The sequence below is a fragment of the Sciurus vulgaris genome, assembly GCF_902686455.1.
Source record: "Sciurus vulgaris genome assembly, chromosome: 7".
Taxonomy (NCBI): domain Eukaryota; kingdom Metazoa; phylum Chordata; class Mammalia; order Rodentia; family Sciuridae; genus Sciurus; species Sciurus vulgaris.
The window spans coordinates 54,160,896-54,182,816 of NC_136467.1; the positions used below are offsets into that span (position 1 = coordinate 54,160,896).

Here is a 21,921-nt window from a genome sequence, read left to right on the forward strand (position 1 = left end):
TGTTGGAGAAGTGGAGCGGCGGTCGCGGGGGGAGGAGGAGGAGGAGGAGGGACTGAGCGGCGGCGGCCCCCGCGTCCCGGTGCCTCTATGGGGGAAGCAGACAATGGATTATGATTTCAAGGCGAAGCTGGCGGCTGAGCGGGAGCGGGTGGAGGATTTGTTTGAGTACGAAGGGTGCAAAGTGGGACGCGGCACCTACGGGCACGTCTACAAGGCGAGGCGGAAAGATGGGTAAGAGCACGGGCGGGGGGAGTGGGCTCGCCCTGGTCCTCGCCCCGGACGCGACTGGGCGGGATGGGTGGGTCGGAGCCCAATCCAGCCGAACGAGAGGGGCGAGGCTGAGGGGGTCGCGGGCCGCGTCCTGTGGCGGACTCTGAGGGACGCCCTTCTGCCCGCCCCCGCGCGGCCCCGTCGCGCCCCTCGAACTCCCGCAGCGCAGCCCAGTGCGGGGCGTCGGTCCGGTCGCGGTGGGCGCCCACAGCTTGAGAGCGGCTGTGGGACTTGAGTTGGGAACGCGGTTGGAGGTGGAGTTTGTGGGGTCTGGTCTCTTAAGGAGACGCCGAGGGCTCCGCTGATGAGTTGCGGCTCCGGCCCTGGGGTAGTGACGGTCGTCGTGGAACTTCCAATCGGCTGAGTGCTTCCCGGGGGCGGCGGTTTGAAACCTCGCCCGGGAGTCGGTCGGGCGGACGAGCGCTGGGGTCCTGGCGGGCCCACAGCTCTGACTCCTGGGCTCCGCCAGCCCGCTGGCCCCTCAGCACGGTTCCTACGGTATACCTGGCGACTTCTCGACCCCTCCTCATCTGCCCCCAGTCTCGCAGTCTTACATTCTGAATTCTGCATCTTCCCCCTCAAGGTGGGACTTTTTTTTTTTTTGGCGCCAGGGTTAACTTTAGAGTTCGCTCAGAGCTCTGGTGCCTTCCTCCTCTCCCCTTCGGGTATCTTAGATATTCTGGAGCCCTCCACTCCATCCTCTATCAGTGGTTCCGTGCTAGGGTTTATCGAGGACCTGGATTATCAACGCAATACGAATGACAGAGCTGGGCCTGCACCTTTGTTTTCCTGGGAGTTGAGGGAGAAGTGTAGGAACCCCTTGGGAACCTTTTCCCGATGGTTGTCGTAGTAGCTCAGACGAGCTAGATAATATATTGAAAACGCCTATTCGTCTTGGAGGGCAGATGATCTCGTAGAGCGGGACAGGTGGAATCAGCTCCCTGCTTGGGCAGGCTGGAATTAAACCAGCCGTCACCTCTGCCCCATTCTGGCAGGAATTCCGCTCCCCCAGGGTTCGGGAGCTCTGGAAAACCTGCTACTCCTCTTAGACTCTCAAGAGGGTCCACTGTAGGGAAGAGAGAGTTTTTAGGGTTGTAACAACGTTTTTGAATAAACGAATTTTTAGCCACTATGACATCAGTAAGATCTGAAGTGCTTACTTATCTTTCTGCATGCACTATTGTAATTCGATATGGTTGGTTTAAGAACTTCAGGATCAAAGTACAGGTGGTGTGTGAGCTAATTTCATAAAAGGAACAGCAAAATACAGCCTTTTAAGTGTACTATAAAGTATCATGAAAATTACAAAGTACTATTTTAATTTAAAGGATTATTGCAGATAATTTTTTTCTCTTGTAATAACTACAGGGGCCAGTAACACTCAGTTGTTTCTCATAACTCTTAATTACCAGGTGTTCCAGAATGCACATCATGGAATGTAAGCTACTATAATTGACTTATACTTTGTTTTTGGAATATCCACTCTATCTGTTATACTGGTGTTTCTGTGGAAATCTTATTAGATATATTTGGGGAAAGTACATCCAGTTTTACTGTTTGGACATTGTCCTTACACTGTAATTGAGATTTTTTTCCCCCTTCATACTCCTCATGCTAACTTTGTAGTATGCTTTATATGGAATTTTTTAAATGTATTTTTGTTAAAGTAGTTTTCTTTCAGCGGGCAACTTTTGAGAAAAGTTTAAAAAATTCTTCTGATTTGCATTTGAATATTCTGGGCTTACAACAAAACCCAATTTAATTCCTGCTTCTGTTTGTTATTTTTGAATATTTCTCTCTCCAATAAAATTTTTGATTCGAACACACTTCCTTCTTGAGTGAAATTTGTTAATTAGGATTAATAAAGTTTCTTTAATAAGATTAGTTTGTGAATCTTGAAACTAGAATTTAAATTTTTTAATATTTACAATCTGAAAGCATTGGTTCAGACTACTTAATCACATGTAAGGAAAGCCATAATAAAAATCCTCCCCTCCCTTGGACCAAGAGTCTGTTTGAGATTTGTTATTTTACAGTAAATACCCACATCTTTTGTGGGTTAGCAGAAAGATTAGTTTTATAGTCATTGACAATCAGCAAACTGCAAGAACAAAAAGTTTTTAATGGTGGTTCTAAACTGTGATGCAGATTTGCCTAGTAAAGAATTTTACACTCTGATCATGGAAGTTTAGCTTTTCCCAGAGTTTATTTTGGTTTGCTCAGGAGAATACTGGTATTTTAGGAAGTAAGAGGATATGTTAAATCATTCAGGTGTATATAATGTAGCATATATAACAAGCAAAGTCTTTAGAAGGAAAATTGGAGTAAATAACAATCAGTAGAAAAGCCTCTGCCTATAGTTTATGCAGTAGTTTATAAATCTGTAAAAAGTAATTTTCTTTGAAATAGGACTTTAATTTAGGCAATATTATGTTAAATTTTCGACAGACTGAAAATGTTAAGACAAAATGAGTTTTCTCCTTAAAATTTTTAATTGACACATAAAAATTGTGCACATTTGGTGCCATGTGATGTTTCCATACAAGTGTACATTGTGTAATGTTTATATCAGGGTAAGCATATATTCTTACATTTGTCACTTTGTGGTGAAAACATTTATAATCCTTATATGTAACTTGAAATACAGTACATTGTTGTTCTCTATAGTTACCTTTTTCTGTAAGTAAAACACCAGAATTCATTACTTCTAAGAGCTTTTCACCTTTAATAAAAATGTTATTTGTTTCCTTTTTTGTTTTGAAGGGTCTTGGCCCCTTTTTAAAAAATCAGGCTTAAAAGTTTTTATCAATGCTGGGTATTGAGCCCAGAGTCACTTACAGTAAGAATGCACTTTACCATTGAGCCATATACCCCCAACCTTGAAAGTTAATCTTGAAGAGAAACAAGTTCAGAGTATTTCTAAACTTTTTAGTGTGAGTATGAATTCATAGAATAGTTTCTCTTCATTAGTAAAAATTCCTAGATAACAATTATGGTTACAAATTTCAAGGCTATGTTTCTCCAATTGGAAACATTTTTAGTTTTGATTGATAAAAGAATATTGTTAAAAAGTTCTGGGGCTGAGGCTGTAGCTCAGTGGCAGAGTGCTTACCTAGCATGTATGAGGCACTGGGTTCAATCCTTAGCACCACATAGAAATAAATAAAAGCATTCTGTCCATATACAACTACAAAAAAAATTTTTTTTAAAGTTCTTATGTTAAGAGATCAGAAAAACATGACTCCATAGCAGAGTATAACATCTGAAAATTGTTGTATCCAACAATGCTGTTTAACTTCTTAGACATTCAATTAGTCTATTGAATCACCTCAATAAAAAGAATGTTCCATTTTGGGTCTGTTTTTGAAAGATAACGTAGTAATTGAAAGTGAAATGGTTGACAGACATCTAACAGTTCCAAATTAGCTTTAGGGTTTCGAATGAGTAGTTGGTGATTGGATATTTTAATGCGTTATGAAATCCTTCACAAATTTAAGTACTAGTACACACATATGGTAAATAATAGGTCCTATAGTACCTGTTTTTGATGGGTATTTCATAATTGGTTTTAGTTAGATCATTTTATTTGCATTTTTTATCAGTTATTTCCAGAAGGTTAAAAGATGTATTAGTATGATCATAGCATATTAGGACTTTGAAGAGTTTTAGATCTAGTTCAACTTTCTCTTTTTACACGAGAGATCTGGAGCTTTGAGAGGTTAATTGTAATGCCATTGTCTCATAACAAAGATGAAACCAGAAATATAGATCTCTGAGTTCTTGTGGTTTCCAGTATGTTTTTCTTCCTAATATGGGAAGAAAACTAAAAAGGCCGTGTTGCTTCTAGTCTTGATAATCTTATCGTACAACTTTTTTCAATACAAAAAATACATCTATACCAAAAAATATGGAAAAGGGAAATACCACATTAAAAGGGAAATTTTATTTATTTTGGATTCATCATTTTTTTATTGGTTCTTTTTAGTTATTTAACATTAGAATTCATTTTTGACAATTATAAAAACATGGAATATAATTTGCTCTAATTGGTCTCCAGTACTTCCCCTTTCCCTTCCTCCTCCCTCCCTAAAAGGTACATTGTATAAAAGAAGTACAAGGGGCAGAGATTGCGCAAGCTCCTGGGTTTAATCCATAGCCCTGCCAGAAAGATAGAGTGTACAGGTCAGCAGATTGTATTATGTGTAGCTGTTTCTCTTCATCTTCACTGTCACTAATTTTGGCCATTGTTGGTCTCTGCCCTTAATCTTTCCTTACTATAGTTCATGTTGCTGACATTGTCATTTTTCTACAAAATAAAATTGGTCATACCTCTTTTTGGAAAATTGTACATTTGCTATAGTTTATATTATCATATCCAGTCTTATAGTTGGTATCTAAAGACATTTGCCTTCAGATCTTGGTAGTGCAGTGCTTTTATACTTGCTACAAATGCACGCAAATCATATAGTTCTGCAGCATATCATTGCTTGTATTTTCTAGGTCTGTATTCTTTCATTTTTCATTTTCTTCTACATTCAAACTAGAATGGTATTGCTGTACCATTTCTCCCTTTCCATTTCCCTTACCCTCATAAACTTGGCAAACTCCTGCTCATACTTCAATACCCAACTGAAACAGCTTTTCTTCCAGAGCCTTCCCTTTATTCATTTAGTATATTTCTTAGCTATGCTCCTATCCCTCGTTCTTATGTGTGAAATATTACAATAAATGATATTAATATCTCTCTTGAATGATTAGCTCATTATTCTATCTCCAGTGCTTTGTACAGGATTGGCCATGTAACACAATCAGAAACTATATTGAATTTTAAAATACGCCCTAAATTAGTAAGCATGCTTCACTGATCCTAAAAACCAGTCAGAATTCTTTTTTAAAATACGTTTATTTACTTTTCTTAAAAAGCAGTATTTTTAGTAATTGAGAGTCTGAAATACAGTGGTATTCTGTGAGATAGGTGGTTAAGTGTATTCTTATAGCAGTAACTAGGCCTAATGTGTTTTTTTTCTAAAATTATATGATGCTTTTCAAGAACGTTTCTTTTAATAGATATTAATGAGGAATATAGGTAAATTCTTTTTTTAAATATTAAATTTTTTTCTCCTTTAGGTCAGCTCTTTTAGAATTGTTAGGTTTTAGTAATCTGTCTCTGTGCTTTTAATAGATATTTTGCAGAAATGCTTAGACAATGTCAGCATTCAAATATGTTTTTGGAAAAAAATTGATGAGGATTTATGGTGAAAGTATCTTTAGCACTTAGTAAATGAAGTGGACGTTGGTTTATATTTAGTTTGTCATTTTGCAATGCAAACTTTCCAAATCTAATTTTGAGACTTAAGGAATTTTTTTTTCCCTCCCAAAATTTGAGCTGGGCACAATGGTGTGTGCCTGTAATCCCAGCAGTTTGAGGCTGAGGCAGAGTTGCAAGTTCAAAATCAGCCTCAGCAATTTATTGAGACCCTGTCTCAAAGAGTACAAAGGACTGGGGATTGGCTCAGTGGTTAAGTGCTCCTGGGTTCAATCCCTGTGACCAGAAAACAAAAACAAAACAAAAAAAGCAACCAAAAGCAACAATGTTTTTTGATTGTTAGAAGCAATAGTGAGCAAACTTTCAGTAAAAAGGTAGATAGTAAATATTTTAGGCTTTGTGGGTCATACTGTCTTCTGTACTTAATTCAGAATTCAGCCTGAAATAAGTATTGATAACCAGTGTGTGAAGAGTAACTAATTTGCAAGGAATCAAAGATAATTACTTTTTCAAAAAAGTTTTTGTAAAATAGTGTGTATTCAGTTAAGTAATACATGCAAGTGCATTAAAAGATACACAATGTAACAAGTCTTCCCTTTCCCAGCCACTTTTTCTCCTTTCTGTAGGCAGCCATGCTTGGTTGACCTTTAAGGATTTTCTTGTATATATTAAATATGACAAATGCTAGAGTACTGTACATATTCTTTTAAATATTAAATATAACTTAAAGATCATTATGTGTCTTATGTACAGAGACACCTTGTTCCTCTTTTTTTTTTTTTATAATTTTTAAACTTTTGGTGGACACAATACCTTTATTTTACTTTTTTTTTTATGCAGTGCTGAGGGTCGAACCCAGGGCCTCACACGTGCTAGGTGAGCGTGCTGCTGCTGAGCCACAACCCCAGCCCCCATCTTGTTCCTCTTAATATAAGTTTTATTGCATTCCATTTTATTGACATGGCATATTATTTAACCATCCTGCATGATGGACATTTAGACCAGTCTTTTGGCAGTATTAATACTGCAATGAATATCTCAGTATTTTGTACATATTAATATAAATTAATTCCTAGAAATTGTTGACCTTTGTAAGCAATGAATTGAAATCATTTAAAGATAGGGCTGGGGAACTCAGTTGGTAGAGTGCTTGCCTCACATGCACAAGACCCTGGGTTCAATCCCCAGTACCACCCCACACACACAAAAAGACTTTGAAGATAATTAATAAATGAAGAGTTGTAAGTAATTTGTTTGCTATAGGAAATGCAAGTTACTTTCCCCATTGCTGTTTCAGCAGCATGGGAAAAGCAAGCCTCTGAATTTTGGATAGAGTACGTCTATGGAAAGATTTTAAAATATAATAATATATCAATGTTGATGAATTAAGGACTTTTGTGTAATGTATTTTTGAACTCGATATGCTGGATAAGATGTGATGTTAAATTGTGAGTTTGTTGGCAACAAATGCTCACAGTACAGTGAGGGTTAGGCATCAGTGTAGAAGATAAGACAGTATATTACATTTTCAGATTTTCTTGGTAAACTTTTGGGAGTATTTTTTAATGAACTAATGTGTTTTAAAAGATAAATTTGGTATCTTGTAATGTGACTGTATGATATTAATACTGCTTTAGTATTCTAAAAGGGACAAGAAATGTTTTGAATAAGATGACCATTTCTTAAAAATAGTGTTTCAGATCTACAATCATAAAGAAGTAGCTGACCAAGCTATTTAAGGATTTTTGGCCATTTATAAATAGCTTATAGTCCAACACTTCCTGTAATAGCTGTTTTGAGTAGGCACTGTGCAGGATAAAAGAGAGTCTCAAGAGAGATAACAGGATGTAATTCAGGATACAAGTGTGCAGCAGTAGGTTTTTTTATTGAGGGTTTGAATTCTTATCCAGAAGTGAGTGATGGATCCAAGAGAAAGAAAAACCTTTAAAGCCCTCCAATAATTGGTGTCCATATGAAATATCTTTAATTTCAGATATATGTATATATATTTAATGGTATTGGGAATCAAACAAATGCAGTAAGTCTTGTAAAGGAAAAATGTACCCTCACAAAGATTTTAAACCTGTTGTGTATTTTCTGTTTAAAAACATTATTTCAGGGCATGGGATATAGCTTAGTGGTAGAGCTGCTTGCCTAGCATGTTCAAGGCCCTGGGTTCTATCCCCAGCACCTCCAAAAAGGGTGGGGGGGTTTACACCACAAAAGGGGAAGGAATAAATAAAACTAACCTTTGTGAAAAGCAACTCTACTTGTCAGCTTTACTGGTGAGTTTATTTGACAGTTAATAAAAATAACTTTCCTACAGAAGAGCATAACAAACCCCTTGGAAAGTAAAAGTTTTACATTAGTTTTCCAGCGACCATGTTCAAATGTAGATATCTGTAAATACCTGCAGCAGTTTGTCAGATTCAGTTTTGACCAGTGGTAACAGAACACAAAGTGAACTGAACTACTTGGTAATTAAATCTGTTCCCTACCCATGTTCATCTTAGTAACTGAGATCATCCAGAACAAAACCTCACTGAAAAAATTGTGTGTGTGTGTGGTGCTGGGTATTGAATCCAAGGCCTCATGCACACTAGGCAAATGCTCTACAATTGATTTACACCACAAGCCTAAAACTTAAAAAAAAAAAATGTAACAGGAGTATACTCTAAAATAATGATAGAAGTATAGCAAATAAACAAGTCATTATGATGAAATATATACTACATGTATGTGTTTTTTTATATGACAGCACAGTGTTTGTTTACATCTGCATTGCCACATAGTAATTTGTTGTGCTTTTTGTGATGTCACTAGGTAGTAGGAAGTTTTCAGCTCCATTATAACCTTATGGGACCACTAATACATATGGCCTATTATTTATTGAAATGTCATACGGCACATTACTAATTTGATTTTGTGTAGCTTATAAAATGAAAATTGTGCTGGGTATGGTAGCACTCGCTTGTGGTCTCAGCAGCTTGGGAGGCTGAGGCAGGAGGAGCGTGAGTTCAAAGCCAGGCCCAGCAATTTATCAAGGCCCTAAGTAATTTAGAGAGACCATGTCTCTAAATAAAATATAAAAAAAAGACTGGGGATATGGCTCAGTGGTTAAGTGCTCCTGGGTTCAATGCCCGGTATTAAAAAAAAAAAAAAATCATGCTGGATGGAGCTATGGGGGAGACTGAGGCAAAAGGATCCCAAGTTTGAGTCCAGCCTGGGCAATTTAGCAAGACCCTGCCTAAAAAAAATATAAAGGGTTCGGGATGTGGTTCAGTGATAGAATACACCTGGGTTTAATCCCCAGTACCACAAGAACACCAACCTTCCAAACCCAGAAGTGTATTAATTTTAATTTCTCCACAATCTGCTAATCTTTGTAGTGTATTTGTATTAAAGGGTAAATATTTTATTTTCATACTATTTTAGCATGTTAAAAAGCTTTTACATTATAATTGTACTTAAAATGCAAAGTAAAAGCTTTCCTTCTTACTCTCCCTGCCCAAGCTTTCTTTACTTCTCAGAGGTAATCAGTGTTAACCATTTGTGTTTTAAGTTTTGTTGGGTCTCACCAGTCTTTTTAAAAAAATTTTTTTTAAGTTGTAGATGGACACAGTACCTTTATTTTACTCATTTATTTTTATGTGGTGCTGAGGATCGAACCCAGGTGAGCACTCTATCACTGAGCCACAATCCCAGCCCTTACTGTTTTTTTGAGTAGTGCTGGGGATCAAACCTTGAGTTTTGTCATGGCAGGCATGGAGCTATATCACAAGCCTTAACAGTATAACTTTAATTGATATCCATTTAATTCATTGTGTGTGGTGTTGGGGGAGTAAAGCCAGGGTCTTGCTCTAGCATAGAGCTACATTCTCAGCCTGAATTCTTTGTTGATGTATCAACTAGATAGTTTCTGTTAACTTTCCATAAGAAAAACTGAGCAGTTTTGTGAAATCCCACTGTGTCTTATTTTCCTTTTTCCCATCCTAACCTTCAAAGTGATTACTTTTATATTTAAATTTTTTTCTGATAAAACTTTTACGGCTTTAAGATATAAACTTAAATTTCTTATTAACATGTATTATCTCTATTCTTCCAAAAATGAAGGTTAAAGTATACATCTTTCCTATTCTTTGTCTCTGGCTTCAAATTTTAATATAAATTTGGGGCTGGAAGTATAGCTCAGTGGTAGATTGCATGTTTAGCATATTCAAGACCCTAGGTTCAACTGTTCCTCCCCCAAAAGATAATTTTTATAGTATCCTGGTTTATTCAATGGTTTTTGTCCATGGTTGATTCTAAAAGATGAATATTGGAAACCATTCACCAACATTAAAATATTATGATCATAATTTTTTTTTAATTGGAGTTAATATGTTGAAACCCACGAGGAAGGAAATGTAATCTTGAGTATTAAATAAGTGCTGCTTGAAACAATGTTCTAGATACTAAGGCCTAATGAATGATCTTAATATAAGTTTCTTTTTTTGAAATTTGTTTTTTCCCTCTTAGGTTTTTTTTTACTTTATCTGTGCATTCTAAAATTTCACAAGAGCATGTCCAGAAGATGTAGGTCTTTGTTTTAAATTAATCTGACTTTATCTCCTGTGTCTTTAACACATTATTATTATTTTTTTGAATACATAGCCTTTGCACATTAATTTGTACTTCAGAGGTTAAAAGTGATATTCAGTAGCTTTAGTCTCATTCCATCCTCATCCTCTACTCCTTTACTTCCCTGGTTCCAATCCTTCCAATTCCTTATGGATCCTTTGCTGGGTCTTTTATCTTTGGTTTGGAGAAATTTTTATTTCCTATTATTTATTATTTCCTCTTGTTGACTCTCATCTTTTCTTCTTCATGTATACCTGTTAACAAATGTTGACTCTGTCTTCCCTGTCACTTAATTTCATTCTCAATATATTTCAACTCCCTTAGCACCTCTACATTCTGGGGGTGTTTCCCTTATTTAATATAAACTTTCCGGGTTACCAATTTCATTTTCAGTAGAGGCTGTGATTTTTTTTTTTTAAGCATGACTTGCATTTAGGAGTCTGCCTGAAATTGATAATTGACTTAATAACATAAATAAATTTCCTATTTATTTAGATTGTTTCTCCTGTTTACTCATTATACATAATTCTTAAGTAAATTTTTTTTGTTTTCACTATATGCTATTTTAAAATTTTCTTTAATGATTTTTAAAAATCTTAGTGCTACACCAAGATAATGGAAACATTTTTATATTTTCACTTATTTTATTATGTGTATATTTTAATTAATAATACATTCTATTATGTATGTGTAACATACTTTTGGAAGAAAAGCACAAAAGTCTATTTTATACTTGTGTGCCTACAGTCCAAGCTACTTAGGAGGCTGAGGCAAGGGGACTGAGGCTTGCGTAGGCCATTTAAAAGAAAAAAGAAATCCTTGAATAAATATCTTTTTAAAAAGGTGCATAACTTCGTGAGTTTTAATACATTCACAGTGTTGTGCAGCTGTAACTATTTAGTTCTAAAACATGTTCATCACCCCCCAATAAGCCCTAAATTTTTAGGGTTACTCTTCTGTCTTCCCTCCCTCCCTCCAGGATCTGGGAACCACTCTACTGTCTGTGTGTTTGCCTTTTCTGGGTATTTCATAGGAATGGAATCACACAACATATGGCATTTTGTGACTGGTTTATTTAAACTAGTGTAATGTTCTTACGATTCATCCATGTTTCAGCATGTATCAGTATTTCTTTTTATGATTGAATAATATTCCATTGTATAGATGTTTCAAATTTTGTTTATGTGTGTTATCTACTCATTTGTGTTCCTTCCATTTTTTCCTTCCATTTTTTGGTTCTATGCTGATGCTTCCGTGAACGTGAGTGTACATGGTTTTGTTTGAACATATGTATTCATCTGCTTTGAGTATACACCTAGGAAGTGAAATTACTGAGTCATATGGTAATTCCATATTTAACTTTTTGAGGAACTAACATAATGTTTTCTTTAATGGCTGCTGCATTTTACATTTCCACCTACAGTATTTGTGTTCCAGTTTCTCCACATCTTTCCTAACAATTGTTATTTGCTTTCTTTTTTTAAAATCATAGCTATTCTAGTTGAATTTTTTTTGTGTGTGTGTGTCTTATCAGGGATTGAATCAGAGGTGTGTAACCATTGAACCACATCCCCATCCCTTATTAAATATTTTATTTAGATACAGAATCTCTCTTAGTTGCTTAGGGCCTTGGTAAGTTGCTGAGTCTGGCTTTGAACTCACAATTCTCCTACTTCAGCCTCCCTAGCTCCTGGGAGTATACCACCGCTGGAAATGGTGTTCTTGTTGTGGTTCTTATTCCTGTTGGTATATAATGTTGAACATCTTTTCATGTTCTTATTGTCTGTTTATCTTCTTTGGAGAGATGTCTGTACAAGTTCTTTGCCTGTTTTTAAGTTGAATTATCTTTTTGTTAACATTATTTTTAAAAACTATTTTATTATACAAAGATTATTTTTTGGTTGTATACAATGCTTTTCTCACTTAACATCGTGCTTCCCAAATTGTACACTGAGGTTTCCTAGGGCACCGCAGCATATTCATTCACATGGGGTACTATCAACATTTTGGATTTTTTGAGAGAAATGGAGAATCTGTAAGAAATACTCATTTGAAGTAGTTCACAGTTTCAGTATTAGGTTGTGTACTTTCCTTTTGATGATGTCATATTTTGGGGAATCTAGATTTTTAAGGTTGCTGTGATAAAAAGTAAGTACTGTGCAAAATAACATGTAGAACAGAAAATGTCAATAGTAATGTTATTTGATTTTAAGATTTTAGAAACTGAATCCCCTTAAGTAAATTGTAGTTATTTAAGAGTGAAACAAAAATACCATGTTTTATTTTGGTTTATGTGTATTTGATTTTTAAATGATGCTTGGATATACATTCTTAAATTGCCTTATTGCTTAATAAATTGAATTGTTAGGTATTCCTTTTGACCTAGGATGCTGTGAACAAATTACTAAGATCCTCAGGGTGCTGTGAATGAATTTGAGATCCTCTAACCTTAAATAGGATCAGTGTTTATCCATATTATTAAATTTTCCTTCAGAAGACTGATATTCATTGGCTCTATATTCTTCTGTGATATGGATATACAGTACTTAGTACTTTCTACTTGTTGAACATTTAAGGTTTCTGTCGTAGTATTTTGATTATATTTAGCATTATATTTGCTTATATTTAATAGGTGTTCTTGTCTTGGTCCATGTGTCTTTTTTTTAAATTTTTTTTTTTTAGGTGTAGATGGACACAATACATTTATTTTATTTATTTTTTATGTGGTGCTGAGGATGAACCCAGTGGCAAGCACTCTACCAACTGAGTCACAACCCCAGCCCATGTCTGATTCTTATAATTAAGTCTTAGAAATTGATTTACTATGTTAAAGAGTGTTAGTTGTTTTAAGGTTCTTTGTACAAACTTTCTAATTTAATATATAGTTGCATTCGCCTTCACTAACAGCATATAAAAGTGACTCTTATCTCAGTTCTTTATCACTGTTGATACATGAAATAGTTTCTGTCTTACCCTGATAGGAGTTACAGCTGTTGTCTCTATGCTTTCCCTAAAGCTAAGTTTAAAGCTTTCCTGGCTGTCCTTACAATTTACATCTCTCTTTAGCTCCTAGGAATAGTAGTTCATGACTTAGGTACCTCTCCCAACAATGCTTTACCAATTTTATAATTGACAAACCGTTTTTTGATTATTAAAACAGTAAGATTTCCTTGGAAAATTACATACTTATGTAATCTTTTCACCTACTTTTTTTTCTGATTTCATGTTAAAGATATGTACAGAAGTATAATTAGAAAGTTTTCTAGTCATAAATGGCATTCCCTGTTATATTTTGATATAGAAATTATTAATGGCATTTAAAGTAATTACAAAGTTACTGGGAAGCAGAGTAGATCTAGCTGTCTTTAAGAGAACACACACTAAGTTGCTTATAGTATGTTGACCTGTCATTTTGGCTTCATGCAACAGAAAAACTGATCAATATCTTAAATAAGGGACTAATTTTCTTCTTGCAAAAAAATTCAGACAGTGCTGGACTAGAATCATCACTGAAAGATGTTAACAGGTGTCTACCTCCTTCCCTCTGTCCTGTGGTTTCTGTACACATTGTTGTACCTCCATGTATTGCTTCCATATTATGGGCAGGAAGAAGGTGAAGAGGAAGAGGCTGGAAGGCAAAGGGGCTGTGCCTTCTCTCCAAAAGAAGGCAAAGGAAAACCCATGGTGAATGACTTCTCTTTAGAGAAGGTGGTTAGTAATAGTCTCATCCACAGCATGAAACAAAGGGTTTCAGTAAAGATAGGAAAGGAGAAAAAGCTTTTCAAGTTAATTTTAAACAGTTAAAACCCAAGTGCTTAATGCTAAGTACAATTATGAACTGTCACTGTCTCTCACACTGTATAAAGACTTTTAATAATTAAACATACTGTTGACCTTCAGGTCTGTATAAAAGTTTAAAATGTAGGTGGATAAAGATGGACTTTTAAGTAGAGTCATATGATAGATAACTATGGGAGTGTATCTTTTTACATAAGTGATCAGAAAACAGCCCAGAAATTTGGTATTTATAATAGAGAGTAGAACTTAGTCATGTTAAATTTTATGTGTAATCTTTGCTCTAGACCAACTAAGGGTCTTTGTTTACTGTGGTCATAATTTCAGTACCTTTACCACAAAGACATTTTCCATCCCAGCACTTTAATAAATATAATCCTTTTGAGTATAAATGATTTAAATAAAGATTTTCCTTCTTAAGTAAATACTTACATTTTTATTTCTCAGAGATGATTTTTTGAGTCTTAGTAAATAATGCAAACAATGAAAAGCAAATTGTGGTAGGAGACCTTGAATTTTGAAAGCCATATTTCAGATCTGGATTACTAAATACTTTCTGGTTATAGGATTTTGTTAGTAAAATAATCTCTGTAAAATTTGTGTTTTACACAATAATGTATAAAAGTCCTCAGCAAAATATTAGCTTATTTATTCATATATGTATGTATACAATACATGATTAATGTGTTAACAATGTATTAATATATTAATACCTGATTAATTTGCGTGATAGGCTAGTTTTGAGTGAAAATTATACTCACCTTAGTTATGAGAGCCAGGATTAACCTGGTTATATTCAGGAGAATTTTATCTATATTCATAACAAATTATCATTTAAAAAGTTTATTAGGGAAAAAATGTTGGTTTGGTGATGGAGTATTTTACTTTAAACCATATAAATAAAGAAGAGTAAAAGAGAAAGATCTTTATTTTAAAATTTTTCTTATTAAAAATGTCAACAGTAATACAGAAAATATAATGCCAAGTGCACACCTGTAATCTCAGTGGCTCAGGAGGCTGAGGCAGGAGAATTGCAAGTTCAAAGTCAGCCTCAGCAACTTAGTGGGGTTCTAAGCAACTTAGCAAGACTCTGTCTCAAAATATTAAAAAAAAAAAAAAAGGGGGGGCTCGGGATGTGGTTCAGTGGTTAAGGCCCCAGGGTTTAATCTCTGGTACCAAAAAAAAAAAAAAAAGAAAGAAAGTAAAGTTGGGGTGTGGTATAGCCTTTGCATGCATGAGTCTCTGGGTTTGAGCGCTAGCACTAGGGATGGTGGGGTTGAAGAGTTGGGGCAGAGAGTGGTTATAAGTAGTCATTATGAATTGTGTGGTTTTTATCTTTTTGCATTTCTTTCTGGCCTAATGCATTTTTATTTTCTCCAAAATGTGATCATATTCTACGGAAATTTTGATAACCTATATTTTCTGTTTCACTATAAGTAATGGACATGTTTTTCCATTTCATTAAACCTATCCAGCAGTGCTATTCTTTTTCTTTTCCTCCAGTATATCTATGCCTTTCACATGTATAACCCTTCCAACAGTGTCTTTAATTGTAGTCAGTTATTCTTGAGGGATGATAAATACATAGTGTAGAGGTAAAAGCAATAAACTCAGAAATCTCAAAGAGATTTCATTTCTTGATTGGGCCAGATGAATTCTAAATGTATATACAAAATTTTGTATTACATGGGAGCAACTGGAAAGGATTTTGGGGTCTGAAAACAGAAATGTGGAAAATGGGGATGTTGTTTTCTTATGAATTGTAAGGAGATGATGTTTATATACTCTAACGTAAGTATTAATCCTATTATTAATTTTTGACATGAATTTTGATATTCATTGGCGTATCTATTTCTAGAGGGCCAGGAAGTTCTTAAAAACAAATTGTTCTGCTGGGCGTGGTCGTGCTTGCCTAAAATCCCAATGGCTCATCTCCCAGGGAGGCTAAGGCAGGAGGATCACAAGTTCAAGAGTAGCCTCAACAATTTAGTGAGGCCATAAACAACTTAGCAAGACTGTCTAAAAATTCAAAGAAAGAGCTGGTGATGTGGCAAGTGGTTAGGAACAAATTGCTTTTAATTCCTTAATTAAACACATACTGTATACTAGATTATTATTAAAAGAAGGAAATGTTGGAGTTTTGAAATGTAAAAAGCAAATATTTAATATTTACTGATTTTTAAAAAATTATAGAAGTTATACAGTCTGCAAAAGTATTACATGATAAGGAAACATATAAAGGGAAAAGTAAGAAGTACTCAAAATCCCATCATCCATAGATAAATATTTAATATTTTGGTCTTTCCTGACATCTTTCCAGCAATTTATGGCTTTCACAAATACACATCTTCACATGTTGTAAAAAATTATAAAAATAAGACCATCCTGTATATGTTGTTCTAACCTTTTTTTTTTTTTAAAAAAAAACTAAGGATTGTCATTTTTTGTTTTAGGAAATGCAAATTTATATAATCCTGTAAACCACTTTATGGTATTTCATTATCTGGTCATATTGATACAGACTGATGAAAATTTAGGCTACTTGCAGTCCCCCCCCCCCCCCCCATAGTAAGTAATGTTTAGCATGTTTGCTCATTTGTCTGAGATAACTTTAGAATAAATTCTTAGAAGTGTAATTGTTAAGTCATGGGGTATGCCTTTTTTTAAAAAAAGTATTTTTATATAAATTTTTAGTTGTTGATGGACCTGTATTTTATTCATTTAAATGCGGTGCGAGAATCAAACCCAGTGCCTCACTCACGCTAGGCAAGAGCTCTACCACTGAGCCACAAACCCAGCCCCAGGGCATGCCATTTTAAATGTTAGTAATATACTGTTCTTCTCTTTCCTACAAGAAAGCTGAGCCAATTTATACTTCTACTCAGAACACAGTATGCCCCTCTTTATCTTGCCCACATTAGCTTTTGACTTCCCTTCTAAGCTGACAGATGATCTTTTGCCTTTATTGTTATTATTTTATTGCCAAGGGAGATTGAATGTCTCCATTTGTGTATTGACTGTTTGTATCCACCTTATGGGTATTTTTCATTCATTTCCTGTCTTTTTTTTTTTTTTTTTTTAAACAGCATTGTATGATGGTTAAGATTGGGCTTTGAGGTTATAATATCTGAATTTATAATACAGGATATACTACTTAATTGTGTGACTTGAGCAAATTAGCTGTGTCTTAGTTTCTCTCATCTGTGGAAAGGGAAATAGTACCTACCTCTCACAGCTGTTTTAGAATTGCATGAGGTAATGTCATAAAGTACTTGGAACAGTGTATGGCAGATAACAAGCACTTCTTACTATTAATCTTTTTCACATTGTGTATTTCTTTAGAATAAATTCTTAAAAGGTAGATATAAAAATAGATATCACCAGGCTGGGGATGTAGCTCTAATGCTTGCCCAGCATGCTCAATGCCCAGGGTTCAATCCCTAGTATTGCAAATAATAAAAGAAAAAACAAACATAGAACAACGAAACAACCCCTCCTAATTCCAGCAAATTGCTTTATTAAAACAAATTGTTTCTTATGTTCTTTATATATCCTGGAGATTAGTGCTCTATCTGAGGTGTGTATGGAAGATTTTCTCCCATTCAGTAGGCTCTTTTCACATTAATTTTTGCTGAGAAGGAGCTTTTTAGTTTTAACCCATCCCATTTATTAATTCTTAATTTAACTTCTTGTGCTTTAGGAATCTTAAGGAAGTCAGTTCCTAAGCCAACTTGATGAAAATTTGGGCCTACTTTTTCTTCTATTAGATGCAGGCTCTTTAAGTCTTTGATCCATTTTGAGTTGATTTTTGTACAGGGTGAGAGATACGGGTTTAATTTCATTTTGTTGCATATAGATTTACAGTTTTCCCAGCACCATTTGTTGAAGAGGCTATCTTTTCTCCAATGTATGTTTTTGGTGCCTTTGTCTAGTACAAGATAACCATATTTATGTGGGTTTGTCTCTGTGTCTTCTATTTTGTACTATTGGTTTACATGTCTATATTGGTGCCAGGATCATGCCATTTTTGGTACTGTAACTCTGTAGTATAGTTTAAGATCTGGTATTGTGGTGCCTCCTGCTTCACGTTTCTTGCTAAGGATTGCTTTGGCTATACTGGGTCTCTTATTTTTCCAAATGAATTTCATGATTGCTTTTTCTAGTTCTATGAAGAATGACATTGAAATTTTAATAGGAATTGCATTGAATCTGTATAACACTTGGTAGTATGACCATTTTGACAACATTAATTCTGCCTATCCAAGAGCATGGGAGATCTTCTAAAGTCTTCTTCAATTTCTTTCTTTAGTGTTCTGTAGTTCTCATTATAGAGGTCTTTTACCTCTTTTGTTAGATTGATTCCCAAATATTTTATTTTTTTGAGGCAATAATGAATGGAGTAGTTTTCCTAATTTCTCTTTCAGAGGATTCACTTATGTATAGAAATGCATTTGATTTATGGGTGTTGATTTTTATATCCTGCTACTTTGCTGAATTCATTTATTAGCTGTAGAAGTTTTCTGGTGGAATTTTTGGATCTTCTAAGTATAGAATCATGTCATTGGTAAGTAGTGATAGTTTGAGTTTTTCCTTTTCATGGCCCTTTAATTTCTTTCATCTGTCTGATTGCTCTGGCTCAACCAGATCAATAAATGGGTTAAGGAACTGAACAGACACTTCACAGAAGAAGAAATACAATCAACAAACATGAAAAAACGTTCATCATCTCTACCAACTAGAGAAATACAAATCAAAACCACTGTAAGATTCCATCTTAGTCCAGTCAGAATGGCAGTTATCAAGAATATAAGCAAAAAGAAGTGTTGGCAAGGACGTGAGGAAAAGGTACACTCCTATATTGCTAGTGGGACTGCAAATTGGTGCAGCCATTGTGGAAAGCAGTATGGAGATTCCTCAGAAAACTTGGAATGGATCCCCCATTTGACCCAGCTATTCCACTCCTTGGTTTATACTCAAAGGACTTACAGTCAGCATACTACAGTGATGCAGCTACATCAATGTTTATAGTGGCTCAATTCACAATAGCTAAACTATGGAGCTAACCTAAGTGCCCTTCAACAAACAGATGAATGAATAAAGAGAATGTGTTACTTATATACAGTGGTATATCACCCAGCCTTAAAGAAGAATGGAATTATGATATTTGCTGGTAAATGGATGGAACTAGAGAATATCATGCTGATCCATAGTGTGTGGGGCATGTAGGGAAGAATGAAGGAATTTGAAATTGTGCAGAGGGGAGTGAAGGGAGGGGTGAGTTGATGGAGATGGGAAGGAGGTAGAATGAGACAGACATTATTATCCTATATACATGTATGATTACACTGTGACTGAGCATCACGTATAACCAGAAGAATGAGAAATTATGCTCCATTTGTGAACAGTATGTCAAAATGCACTCTAGTGTCATGTGTAACAAATTAGAACAAATAAAAAAATTAATTAAAAAATTGCTTCTTGCCTGGTGTAGTGGTGCACTCATAATCCTAGTGGCTCAGGAGACTGAAGCAGGAAGATTGCAAGTTGAAAGCCAGCCTCAGCAATTTAGGGAGGCACTAAGCAACTTAATGAGGTCCTGTCTCAAAAAATAAAAAGGGCTAGAGATGTGGCTTAGTGATTAAGCACCCCTGGGTTCAATCCCTGGTCACCTCCACCACCAAAAATGTTTCTTTTACATTAAAAAGTGCATGAAGAGGGTAAAGAGGGGTGGGAGGGGTGGGGGGAAGGGAAAAAATAACAGAATGAATCAAACAACATTGCTCTATGTAAATTTATGATTACACAAATGGTATGCCTTTACGCCATGTACAAACAGAGAAACAACATGTATCCCATTTGTTTACAATAAAAAAAAAAAGTGCATGATAACTGTTTGGTGTTATTTCAGTATTAAGATTATGTTCAAGCTCTCTGTTTCAATGATCTGTTTCTGTATTAATCTTTCTAATAAATGAGAGGATTCATGTATAAAATGATATATTTCCTAACTTGATTTTGAAAAATCTGAAACATGTTAAAAACCTACTCCTATGATCACCTGTGTATCCACTCTCCACATCAGTGAATCTAGTCATTTTTTCCCCCCCATAAAGGGTCAGGTATTTTCTCTTTTTCTGCCAAGAGCCAGTAAATATTTTAATTTTTGAAGGCCATATTATCTCTGTTACAACTACTGAATTCTGCAGCTGCATTAAGAAAACAGCCATAGACAATATAAACAGGAATGGCAGTGTTACAGTAAAACATTATTTGCAAAAATGGGTGGCAACTGAATTTGGCCCAGGCTGCAGTTTGCCTTTCCTGGTACAGATTAAAGAGCAAGTGGCTGTATTTTCTTTCAAATGTTTGAAAAATAAGTTGCAATCATCATGGCACTATCCTTTTAATGTCTCAGCATGTATCTCCTAAGACTATTCATATGCTCCTGTATAACCATAATACCAATACCATTATTATTTTTAAAATTATTTTTAGTTGTAGATGAACACAATACCTTTAATTAACTAATTAATTAATTAATTTATATGTGGTGCTAAGGATCGAACCCAGTGCTTCATATGTGCTAGGCAAGTGCTCTACCACTGAGCTACAACCCCAGCCCTGTTAATACCATTATTACAGCTAAGAAAGTGATAATTTTGTTTTTTACTAGACCAACATTATATAATTATTATATATATAAAATATATAATAATATAAAATATATAAAATTTATATAAAATATATAATAATTTTATATATATAAAATATATAATTATAATATATAATATAAATTATATACTAATATATATAAAATATATAATAATTATATAATGTTGGTCTAGTAATTAAAATATATAATAAAATATATAATTATTATATATTTTATATATATTATATATATATTATAATTATATAATGTACAAAAAGCATGAAAATCCTTAGAGTTGTTCCTTAACAGTTAACCTACTGAACTGTTTCTATTCCTGGCCACCTTTCCCTATCCTTTCCTTGATTCGTTTCTTTAGATAGAAATCTGCATTGAGAATAGCAGCTTGTTGATTTAATTTCACTCATACAATCATATATAAGGAGTTTTTTGTATATGTTTGGTTTGTAGTTTTAAAACCCTGGGATTTGTTTCTGTGTTTACTTGAAATAGAGAATTATAAGTGATTTTCAATCAAAAGAAAAGATCTTAAGTTACATACAATCTCTGAAGTTTTCATTTGATTGTTAAATAGTTGAAGAAATTGAAGTTAGGCTAAGTGAATTATGTACTTTAAAGAAGTGGCCAATTTTGTTAAATAAGTTAAAGACGTGGGTGGGCGGGGAGTAGAAAAAACAATATATATTTTTTTATTTTATTTTTTTTATGGTGCTAGAGAGTGAATCCAGGGCCTTGTGCATGAGAGGCAAGCACTCTACCAACAGAGCTATATGCCCAGCCTTAGAAGACATTCTTGTTATTTTCTTTTTGTGGGGGGGGGGCAGTGGGGGAGTTTAGGGGAGGGGTGCCAGGGATTGAACTCAGGGGCACTCGACCCACTGAGCCACATCCCAGCCCTATTTTTTTGTATTTTATTTAGAGACAGGGTTTCTCTGAGTTGCTTAGTGCCTCGCTTTTTCTGAGGCCGACTTTGAACTAGCGATCCTCCTGCCTCAGCCTCCTGAGCTTCTGGGATTATAGGCATGTGCCACTGGGACCGGCTCAATCTTGTTACTCTTAACACCGACTATTAAGCATTATTTGGATACATGTTCTTTAAATTTTTTAGGTCTTCTTTTAATTTTATAAGTATTTCCTTCCTCTTTTTCCTTTTGTGGTACTTACTGGTAATTGATCCCAGGGCTTCAAGCATGCTAGGCAAGTGTTGTACCAGCCCCAGTATTTTCCTTTTTTTTTTTTTAAATACATTTTGTACAACAGTAATTCCAAGATAATGTTGCAAATGCAGAAGAATAATATA

The 21,921-nt window shown here is 35.0% G+C and overlaps 1 protein-coding gene and 1 long non-coding RNA gene across 2 annotated transcripts in view; both read left to right on the plus strand.

Moving 5' to 3' along the window:
* The first annotated feature begins 1 nt into the window (after position 1).
* CDK19 (cyclin dependent kinase 19) overlaps positions 2–21,921 on the plus strand; it is a 155,243-nt gene continuing 133,323 nt past the window's right edge. Inside the window, 1 exon segment of the mRNA XM_079149154.1 lies at positions 2–231. Within this exon segment, the coding sequence (XP_079005280.1) occupies positions 104–231 (128 nt within the window). The 5' untranslated portion in view covers positions 2–103.
* Positions 572–2,092, plus strand: LOC306666878. The gene is made up of 2 exons (XR_013765424.1): positions 572–853; positions 1,683–2,092. It is a non-coding gene; the product is annotated as an uncharacterized lncRNA (long non-coding RNA).